Genomic DNA, 12,263 nt, shown 5'->3' with positions numbered 1-12,263 from the left:
AGAGGTTACCGTCTGTTCCAATTAAACAAAGCAAATTCTTGTCATGTTCTCATTTTGTTTTTGTTCTTCCAGAATTGTCACAATGAAATGGCTGTCCTGATTAACTAATGGACCAATTAACTAGAATATAAAAAACTAGTTCTCAACTCAAATTCATAACTATATTAAATTGGCAGGGAATGGGATCAGCTTTGAATTAAAGGATATGTTGAATTATCAGAGGCTGAATTACATGAAATTTAGTGTATCAGCCCACATATGCTGATATTTTCATGAAAGCTCTTATCTGATAGGTCTGTAGTATTAAGACAATGAACACTGCATTACAATATTCATCTCTGAGTAGTGCAGTTAAAGCTAGGTTGCCAGCAGGAAATGCCCTCCAAAAAACAGTCACACAAATACATCCATAAAGAGCATTCTATTCCAGAATACACAACAACTATTTTCAAAAATCATATCAGTGTTTTAACCCATTAACCAGCTGTGGCGACAATCCTTGTGTACAATAAAATACCATATGAATATTGTCTTTGCTTCTCCCATAAAAGGCAAAAAACGATTGATAAACCATCATGCAGAAGAGTATTCACAGAACAAATGAACAATCAATGAATTTATACGTTTGAAGTAACCATAAATTAACTTATCTTAGTTATCAAAGGGAAGGAAAATGCAAGAAAACAGTAATTACCAAACTGCAATATGATAGATGAAAAACATCTATCATTTATCATAATTCTTTCAGCATTTGCACCAGTACTACTTTTTAGCAATAATCTGTACAGTGAGTTGACAACTGCCCCTGCTTAATAACAAGATTAGTCTTAAAAAAAATTCCATCATTACAATATTAATGACAGGATTTATTTTAAGACTAGTGTTTCACTACTTTGAAATTAACTATTGCTTTTCCACTAATCCTCCTGTAGACAACACTGAGGGGAAAAAAAAAAAAAAATTAACATAACTAATCTAATTCATGGTGGCACTCAAAACCTGGTAAAAACTGATAAAAAAGCAATATAAAACACATTGCAACTAAGGAAGCATAAAGCTTTTTCTTTACCATATAAACTCATACTCAATGCAGCTTGTAATTGTGCATCTTCTGCTTGCATAGAGCTTTCCAAACTCTGCTGAAGAGCTTGTTTTAAAGTAACATCATCTTCAGGTTGTGTACTAGTTTTTGATGGTGGTTGACCTTGTTTTGCCCTTTGAACTTCTGCAATAAGACGAGGTTTTTCATACTGAACAGCTGGCATCTGCCTCAGAACATTATCAGCTTCACAATCAGGAAGGATACCTGTGACAATGAATATAGAATACCCTGCAAACCAAATGAAAAATTCTATAATAAAAATATTAAGAAAGAATAACTGACATTATTAAATATTAAATTATTGCAGATATTCAAAGATATGAAGAGAATTCAGAACACTTCTCCGAATAATAACTTATAACCTTTTCAGGCACCAAGTGTAATATCAGAAATTCTTAAAAGAAGTATCATATTTATCACTTATTTTTTTGTGCCTTATCTAAGGAAAGAAAAAGACAACTTGTTTAAAATTCAGGTCCATATCTTAGTTATAATTTATTTCCCTTGATTATCATTAATTTGTATTCAATTATTCAAACTGGGATATGAGAATTCAGTTTACTTAAGAATAAGAATTAATGAGACAGGAGTCTAACAAAACATCTCATGATTTAATTTTGATAATCTGACTATATAACAAGGAAGAAATCAGTGCTTTGATCCAATTCAAGCAGCATTTTAGCAAGTATCCATGTGGATAATGAATGAACAAGAATGGGACAGCAAACTAGGACTTAACTGAACAAACTATACTGTGGTGGACAGTTTACTGGTTTAAATCACAATGTATTATGATGATGATACAATTTAAATATGATGCTGAACAAGGAGTCATACTCAATTAAACAAGGTTTCCACTATTTTTGTCTCACCAACCATATATCCTTTATAGTTTTGATGATAACAGTACACTGTTTCTCCTCTTCATTTGAAAAGCCTTATAACACTCAAATATTCCAAGCTCCAAGATCTTCTATAACTAATGTGACAGAAATTTCATGCCATTCTGTAAAAAAGTGAGAAAAACCTTTTCAATTTCAACGCTACAAAATGAGAGTTCTATCTTTTAGCAAGAATGACTTCACTTCACTGCTTATGACCTTTATCACATGCAAATTTCTCTTCTTGGACTTCTTGGACATATACCTGTATATTTCCTAGTACAAACACAACATATCAACATTTTCAACCTCCAAAAAATTTTGCATTCTTTTCTACTCAAGATGATCTCACTCTTCTGTACAGTTGCTAATCTTCAAAATCTAGTTCAAATCCTGTTCTTAGACCTATTCTCCATTTGGGTGATATACCAAAACGCTCCCTAAAAATTCTTAATACTAGCCATAAGGGACACTAATTATCTGATGATCCATCTCTCTCTCTCTCACAGGCTCACTTGAATCACTTTCTCACAGATGTTCTGTTTCTTAATGCCATTTCTTTAAGTATTCTGCTGAATTGGCTTTCATTGTTCCTTTGCTTTCCTATAAGCATACAAAAACATCAGCATCTGTTTACAATAGCTTCTTTCACTCATCTACCTTGTCCTCGGAAATATTCTGCATACTGTTTTTTTGTCAAGGGCTACAAGTGCTATTTGTTCAAGACAAACATCAACAGCTTCCTTCTTCTTAACCACACGTCCATACAAGACACTATGTGCTACAAGTTCTGCTTCCCAATGTGTAGGGTTAATATATAAAACTGCTAATGACTGACTGAAGATATTATGTCAAATCCAATATTCAAAATTTGTTAGCTTTATCTCCCTGAAAATTTTATCACACTAATCAATGCCATGAGCATGTAGTTTCTACCATTTTTTCTTGATTCTCCTAGGTCTTTTTTCACTTCACAAAATGAATTCTGAAAAAGTAACTTATCTTAAACAACTATGAAAAGTAAAGAAAAGAGAAACAGATTACACATGAAAAAACTCTAAAAACTTATGAATTCACAAATACATGTCATAGTTCAATCAATGATGCTAATTTCTATCTCCTCCTCCTAAAACACACCTAAATTTTCTAACAAAATCTCAGCTTTCAGCTTATGTAAGAATTATGCATTTCAGAGGTGGATATGTTCACCCTGATAACTTATGGCAGAATGTCCAACTTAGAATTTATTCCTCCTGATCTGGATAAAAATCTCTTTGCTCCACCCTGCCAAATTAATCTGTCGTTTATTGTCCTCCTAATGCATCAACCATTCTGAATTTTGATTGATTCTTCTTGAAATGATATCCTTCTTCCAGCTCAACTTTCCCAATAGCAAATTCCTATTCTTCAAAGATTTTAATGCTTGACAACTGGCTTTCATTTTCCAACTGCACCCACTGATCCTGTGAAGATTCAAATTTGAAACTGACCTGCACAGGACACTCATCCACACAATGTCTGGCATCATAAGAATGTAAAATAGGATGATCTTTATAATAGCTACGCCTCATTTCCTTGATTGGAATTCTCAGTCTTCTGATTCAAAACATTTGTATAGAACACATCACTGAAACAACTGTTACTGCTAAGGAAAGACTCATTCCCCATTTCACTTTAAATTGCCATCACTTATCAAAGCTTTGCCTCTCTGACAAGTGTGCTATAGCTGTTCAAAAGAAATCTAACATACTGCAGCTCTCACAAAAATCTTTATCTTCCTTTTCTTGCCTAAACTAAAGCTAAATAGTAAGAAGAACATTATAATCTCATCTCAAACTGATTTAGGACTTATCAAAGCCTTGCCTCTCTGACAAGTGTGCTACAGCTGTTAAAGAGAAATCTAACATACTGCAGCTATCACAAAAATCTTTATCTTCCATTTCTTGCCTGAACTAAAGCTAAATAGTAAGAACATTATAATCTCATCTCATTTAAGGATGATTTAAGGACCAAAAGCAGAAAACTTGCATTAAGTCCAAACAAAGGATAGTCATGCTTTCTAGCTGTTTGCCAAAGATATAGGCCATAACTTTTACCCAAGCATGCTTCCACCTCTTTCAGCTGGTTCTACTGTATTGTTACCCATGGGGAAAGGCCAGGGAATAAGAAAATGTCTTCCTACCATTCCAAACTCACAATATCCAATAAATTCTTTGATTTTTCTTCAGAAAGAAATCAGAAGAATCTTATCCAAGTGAATAACATAAAAGTCTCCTGGTCATGACAGCATTTCTCCAACCGTTTTGAATGTTTGCGCTCCAGAGTTAAGTCATCTCTTGCGTTTGATTTTCATGATCTCCTCTTCCACTGGTATTTATCCTATAGCTTAGAAATATGACCATATTCAACCTGTTCTTAAGATGGATGGTATAGCTTTACCCTCAGATTATGGTTTAACATACCCTTAACTTCAATTATTTCTACAGGAATGGAGAATTCATAAACAGCCAGTTCAACACTGCAAACATCTCAACTAATAAATAATTGTAAGTAGTGATTAGGGAATAAGAAATCAATCAATACATTATCTTCTTGCTTGTGTGACCAATCCGTGGATTTTAGACATTCATAATCAGTATTGATATAATAGGCATCACTAAATAAATAACACTCAATGAACATTTAGCATGAATAAATTAGTGAACTGTTTAATAAGCAGACTACTGTCCTTATTAAAAAACATTTGTCTCTATTTGGACACTTCTCTTTATTAATTTAAAATTCAACGCCACAAAACAATCTCACAATTTAATATCTGTAGATGAGACATACAAGAAGAAAATAATTTTCTCCATAATATTTGCAAATATATCATCACAACCCATTTAAAGTTTAAGACCCTTGGAATAATTAATTGTCTCTATAACATTTCAAAAAAGAGATGTTTAAAAGTGCATCTTTTTTGGAACTATGCTAGTTCCAGCTGTTTCTATGTGGATGAAAGTAAACATGCTTCTAAATACATCACAAAATACCAATGAACCAGATTTCCAATAATGTAAGTAGTCTACCACAAGAGACCAAGGCTGTTAATTTAGTACATGAAATCTTGCATGAAAGTTATAAACATTTCATTCAACTTTTTTTGAATAAAGAGAAGCAATTCAATAATGTGTAAAATAATTCAATTTTTTTTTTTTTACAATATTTTTAAATTTAACGTCAGTGCCAGCTATTCACCACTTTTAAGCAAATACAGACATGGCAGCTACCTGTCAATATTAAAACATTGCAACATTTTTAATTGAATTTCTTTAACAGTTTGGTATTGCTTTAATTTATTAATAAACATGAGTACATAAGGTATTATTTCTGGGAAAATTCCCATGTTACTCCTCTGAAAAAACTATTATTTATATGTCCTCTTATTTTAAATACATTGGCTTTTTACTCAAGAATTTTTTTAGGGCATTATAAGTGTATGTTAGAGGTAAATATATGAAGACTAATAGAGGAAGAAACTTTTGCACATATCTTGTTTGGATGTCTTCATTCTCCATACTTCTGCTGTTAGGGTGATAAAGGGGTTGGAAATGTGTGTGTGTGTGGGGGGGGGTTGTTTGAGGCAAGGTGGGAAGATTAAATTAGAAAACCCAAGTTTTTTTAAAAATAATATATATATATATATATATATATATTATATTTAAGGGTGCTTCTTTGGGAAAAGGAGGGGATTTATGGGAAACAGGGCCGGGGTATAAGCCGTGTCGATCGTGTATCGTCAGCGGAACATTTTGGGAAAAGTGTAGGGCTATGTCATGTCGGCTTGGTGTATCTGCCTTAGAGGGACTTTTGTTTTCGCTTATTGGTCAGAGTCGTGACCTAATTTTTATGTTGTGGAGCTTCCAACCTAATTTCCGAGTGTTGGAAGCTCCACAACATAAAAATTAGGTCACGACTCCAATCAATAAGCGAAAACAAAAGTCCCTCTAAGGCAGATACACCAAGTCGACATGACATAGTCCTACACTTTTCCCAAAATGTTCCGATGACGATACACGATCGAAATGGCTTGCACCCCGTTAACGCTCTCCCTGACCCTGTTTCCCATAAATCCCGTCCTTTTCCCAAAGAAGGGCCCTTAAATACAATAATATATATATATATATATATATATATTATTTAAAAAAAAAAACGGGTTTTCTAATTTAATCTTCCCACCTTGCCTCAAACAACCCCCCTTTATCGCCCTAATAGTAGAAGTATGGAGAACGAAGACATCCCAACATCCAAACAAGGATGTGCAAAAGTTTCTTCCTTTATTAGTTTGCATATATTTACCTCTAATATACACTTATAATGCCCTAAAAAATTCTTGAGTAAAAAGCCAATGTTTTTAAAATAAGGGGATACTCCTAAACGGAAACAGGCTAAAATAGCCATATAAATAATGAATACATAATTTATTTAAATATCTTTTCAACTGAAAAAAAAAATTAATAAGAAACATGTATATTTTAGTGATAATCTATAACTCGATTGAACTCAAATCTATATTTGAGTTCAATCAAAATGTATATTTGCTCTATATCTATATTGGCTATCTATATTTGCTAGTATCTAATTCTTCTTTCAATATTAATCACAGGTCACTTAAGGGTGAAAGCTAGATAACTAGTAGTCCTCCATCCAGCCTATAAGGAATGTGGAGAACCCAACCAGGACTTCTGAGTGAATGTCCATTCCTCACCTTCTCTGGTGTAACCTGCTATAATTTACCTGTTAATAAAAAATTACTTGTTATAATGTATCTACATGGATATTAAACGAACAAGGAATGGGTGGGAAATTTGCACTTTAAGTGATCATACTGCATTCTGTATAGGCCTTAAATTCAGTGCCATCGACAGGGTGTAGCATAGATGCAGCCTGCTTCACAGCACAGCTTAATAAGGGCACTTGTTCAGCTATATTGCAGTAGGCGCCGTCACTACGCTAACATTTCCTGTTAGTGTAGCAAGTGTGGAAAGAAGTTCTTCCAAGCTTAAACTGATTAAAAATTATTTGCGAACAACAACGACCCAAGAAAGATTGGTCTAGCAACTATATCGATAGAGGTGGACATAGCTTATAATTTCAATTTAGAAGAGCATATAAACAGTTTAGTGTGCGATATCCACGTAGAGCAAGCATTTAATTAATATTATTATGTAATTGTTCTGCATTAGTGTTTCTCTTCTAATAAAAACAAAATAGCAACTGGAGATTTTTTTATATTTTTGTCTTATAATCCATCAGGTGTGATATTTAATTGTTTGCCTCAGGGTGCAATCTTATCTGGCGATGGCCACTGCTTGATTAAGAAGAATGAATGATTCTTTCTTTGTCAAGAAAGGAACAAGAGCCAACAGCAAAAAGTCAGCTACCTAAACAAACTGAAATTCAGCATCAGCAGAATTGAAGATAGGCATCATCATAAGTATGAAGTGAATGAAAAAGTAGTAGTAAAAGAATTAGAGAAATGCCATATTGACAGAACTGGTGTTAAATGGGAAAAAAGCTTTAATGCTAAATAATAACTATATGATGTTAATCAGGCAACAGCAATCAAGGGAAGGGAAGAATTTGTTATAGATTCAACTAAACAAATTTAAAATGCACAATTGGCCTATGAGACTAATTTGTGCATTATGAGACTAACCTACATAATATTTGTATTATGTATGTAAGTAGAACATAATATGTTCAACTAAGTATTGGACTTTTAAGCAATCATTAGAGAAAGTATTTGGTATAAAGAAAAAATATTGGAGCAGGAAATGCATGAGACACTGAAATATTTGTGGGAAATGTGGAGTAAAGATAATAATAATGGTAAGCACCTGCTGGATTTCTGTTCAGGATATGGCTAATATTACAAATACAATCTTCTAACATAAAGATGTGTACACACTCACCTAGAGAGAAGACACAACAAACAAGAATATTCTCATTGAGTATGTTATTGTTGACGGTGATATCTTCAAGCTAGTTCAGAATACAAGGGTATACAGGTGATCTGAAACATGAAGTGATGATCATTTAATTTTCAGCAGGATAAAGATGAATTTCATATTGAAAAGAAAAATATGTAAGAAAGTTTTAAAAAGAAAAAGAACCAAAGTTGAGTAGCTTTTAGAGGTGATATTCAGACTGAAATATACAAATATTATTCAAGAAAAATTGAAAGATTTTGAAAACAATAACCAAACCTTGGAGGCAAAATCTGAAGAAAGCACTGACTGATTTAGCCATAGAAATAAATGGCAAAAATTTTCTTTAAAGATAGAAAATTCAGAACTTCATCGTGAACTCAAGAAGTTAAGCCCAAAACGAGTGAGTGTAGTGCTATTACGTTGATGGTTGAATTTAATTTTGCCAACTCTAGGCGAGTGGCGTTAATATGTTCTCGTAATAGCACTACACTTGCTCGTTTACAAATACGTTGGACTGGCTGAGTGGAACTTGTTTTTAATTTTCACACAGTTAGGTATTAAATTGGGGTCTCAGTACCTCTTATGAGCGAGTGTAGCACTATTACGAGAACAGATTAATGCCACTCGCCTAGAGTTAACAAAATTAAATTCAACCATCAACGCGCTATGTGACCTACTATTTAATATTTTAAACGCGGAACTGTGGGAGATCCTAGACAGCATCTCCGACGCAAAGGCTAGAAAAGAATTCATCAAAGTCAAAAACCGGCACCAGAGAAAGTTTGAAATTCTCCAGCAACATAGTGCTACACAATGACCGCAATTACAACAAGATCGCATCGTTGTGAATTTATCATCACTCACCTTAACCGAAGAAGCCATTAGTGCTTTAAGTCAGGGGTACAATTTTGCCATTACTCCCAAACAAGTTCCAAAAGCCAAAATAATGGTGTCCGTTGAACAGGGAATATATGACCTGCCTCCAGCAATAGCCAATAACATACATTTAGATGTGGTCAACATCCTAATCCAGTCTAAACCTCCCCAAAATAATATCCCACATAAGGAAATCATTGCTCTAAAAGAGCTACATAATAATAACCAGATTATAATAACAAAAGCAGACAAAGGGAATGCAGCCATGGTGATGGAGACAACAGAATATGAAAACAAAATGCACACGTTTCTACAAGACCAGTCAACATACAAAATTATAGATCGCAATCCCACCAACACACAAAAGAATAAGATGTGTAAATTATTGAAAAAAGTCACTTCTTAGTCTAAAGAAACTGTAGATCAATAGTTTCAATTCTCCCTCCTTTGTCAAAAATTCTGCCCATCTGAAAAGTATTTTAGAACACCATGCCTTAAAAAGTTCAGACATCATGGTGACTTTTGATATCATCTTACTATTCACAAATGTACCACTAATTAAAACTCTTGAAATCACACTTTCCCCCTGATATATTTGAACTATTTAAATTCGCAATACACGCAGGATATTTCACATGGAAAGGGAAAATATACAAACAATTAGATTGGACAGCTATGGGCTCCCCCCCCCCCTTTCTCCTCCTCTTAGCCAACTTCTACATAAAACACCTGGAAAAACTAGCAATCAATACAGCCACTCTCAAATCAATGCTTTGGCTACACTATGTTGATGACGTGCTTGCTATTTGGCCACAATGGACACATTCTTAGTGCATTTAAATAGCCAACACCCAAAAATCCACTTTACAATGGCACTGGAAGCTAATAACTGTCTGCCCTTCCCAGATACACTAATCACACATCTTCCAGATGGTTCCTTATTCTCATTTTTTAGATAACCCACACACACATGGAGATATTTACACAAACAATCACTCTTCTCAACAGTATGATATCTTAAAAACGCTAACCCACAACCCACAGAGCGAGAGCAATCTGTTCCAATGACAATGCTCTTAATGCTGAACTGGATCACTTATGCCACACCTTCTTAGCCAATGGCTATAAACCTCATAAGATAGACAAAATACTAAATGCTTCCAAGAAATCCCCTCCCACTATCCACCATGAAGAACTATAACAAAACAGTCACCATCCCATACATTAAAGGCACATCGGAAAAGATATCTAGAATTCTCAATTAACATCAACTATGCATTGTATTCAGACTGTGTGTCAAATTAGCAACTCTCATCTGTTCACCCAAGGACAGTATCTCTCCTTTATCACATCCAGGAGTCTACGAAGTACCCTGCTTGTAACTTTTTTGAACTGTGGGCATTCGCATCAGTGAGCATAAAAGATACATCCGGCACTATTGCTATGGCAAGTTGGGCCTAGCATACCATGCTTTGAATACCCCTGAACACAAGATCAACTGCACAGAAGCTTTTACAAGTCAGAGAGATTGTTCTTAGAAGCAACAGAAGCCTTGAAACATACTCCGAATATTAACAAATATGGCTGTATAAATCTGCCTAAGATTTGGGAGACAGTGATCTTAAGACATAACTAGTACCTAATTTCTCTCTATCTTTCTGTTTTTTTTTTTTTATAACATAGAGGGCACCTAATTAGGACTTTAGTCTTTGCGTTGTTGCTACAATTTTTCAATCTAGTCCCATTATTACACCATGTTGTTGTAGTCTTGTGTACTGTGACAAACTGTATTTTGAGCTTTGAAGATGCTAGTTATAACACCAGTGAAATATCAGCAATAAATCAATAAATAATTATTTACTTATCTCTGTGTTCTGATACATTCTGTCAAAATGATGTCCTAATTTAACATGACAATTGTTATATTAGATTTAGGATCCTGGATTACCTATGGTTCTATTTAAAATTAACTCTTAGGGAGAAAGGTTAAGTGGATATGTGCCTTCCATATGCTTGGGATTTTCAGACCATCATTACTGTTAAGATTCGGGTGATTGATAAGAATCTCACAGGCCTCCTTAAATTTACTTTCATACCATGTTTTGGTGTGATGTAAACAACAGGTGCTGTTCCAGTCAATTCTATGTAAAGTGTTCAGGGCATGACCAGAAACACCAGCTTGACCATAGTTATATTTAATGTGTCATTTATGTTCCTTTTTTCTGATAGGAATTGTGCGTCCTGTTTCCCCTATACAGGGCAAATTATAGGTGCAATGAATACGGTATACTCCAGGGTGGGCCAGTGGATCCTTCGATGAGTTGAGTAAGTTCTTTAATTTTGCAGGAGGGTTTAAAAGTGGTTTTAAAGTTGTCTTTTTGTATAGTACTCTGTATGTTTTGTCTGATATGGTTTTATTATAGTCTTGTTTATTTTTGTTTTTAAGTGAGGTCTTGTAAAGAAAGATTTTGTTGATAGTATTTTGGCTGTAACCATTTTTTAGGAAGATATTGATAACTTTTAATTCATCTTTCAGTGCTTGTTCATTGGAGCAAATCTTCAAAGCTATGTTTTTAAGTGTATTATTATGATTATTATTAATGAATTCTTTATCAACAAATCAATTAATAGTTTCAGATTCCAGTTTCTAGGTTTCAGAAAGAAATCTTTTGATTCCAAACATGAAAGCACACCCCAACTCAACATCACCAGATTTAAAGATCGGTACTATCAACATAAGAAGCCTGAATGGCAAAGAAAGGGAGCTAGCTGAAGAATTAGATAAGTACCAGATGGACATAACAGGGATAACTGAAACAAAAAAGACAAAAACTGGTGAGATCTTTCTGAGCAATAAATACAAAATGTTATATTCAGGAAATGAAAATCAAGGAAAAGAAGGAGTAGCCTTAGTATTCAACACAAAATACAAGGCTAATCTTCTTGAATGGCAGGCAGTATCAAGTAGAGTGATGTAGGCAATTATCAGAATGGGGAACTGGACAATGAGATTTATTTGTGTCTATGTTCCCACAGAAGGTTCTACTAAGGTAGAAGTGGACGAATTTTTTTGAGGCTTTAGAGAAAGCAACTGACACAATGAAAAAGGAAAAGTTGTTGCGAATCTAAATAGCAGAGTAGGAAATGATTGTCAGACATACAAAAATATTTTGGGAAAATTTGGAGAAAAGATCAAAGCTAATAATAATGGCAAATACCTGATGGATTTCTGCTCAGAACATGGACTGGTTATTACTAACACCATGTTCCAACATAAAAATGTGCACAAATTCACATGGAGAGAACAGGCAAGGAATAAGAAAAGCCTTATTGACTATGTTATTGTTGATAACGATGTTTTCTCCCTGGTGCAGGACACCAGAGTGTACAGAGGATTTGAAATTGGAAGCGATCACTATTAAGTCTTGA

At 34.1% G+C, this 12,263-nt stretch overlaps 1 protein-coding gene across 4 annotated transcripts in view; it reads right to left on the bottom strand.

Moving 5' to 3' along the window:
• The window catches only part of LOC150095087 (ataxin-3-like), a 156,510-nt gene that overhangs the window by 53,422 nt on the left and 90,825 nt on the right, over positions 1–12,263 (bottom strand). For all 4 annotated transcript variants that reach the window (XM_090411688.1, XM_090411689.1, XM_090411690.1 and 1 more), the window contains exon 5: positions 1,070–1,330. In XM_090411688.1, coding sequence (XP_090267814.1) covers positions 1,070–1,330 — 261 coding nt within the window. The remainder of the gene's footprint in view (positions 1–1,069; positions 1,331–12,263) is intronic.

The sequence above is a fragment of the Typopeltis vanoorti genome, chromosome 21 (genome assembly GCF_054136105.1).
Source record: "Typopeltis vanoorti isolate ZY-2024b chromosome 21, IOZ_Tvanoo_1.0, whole genome shotgun sequence".
NCBI lineage: Eukaryota > Metazoa > Arthropoda > Arachnida > Uropygi > Thelyphonidae > Typopeltis > Typopeltis vanoorti.
This window is presented reverse-complemented; position numbering and strand designations above follow the sequence as displayed.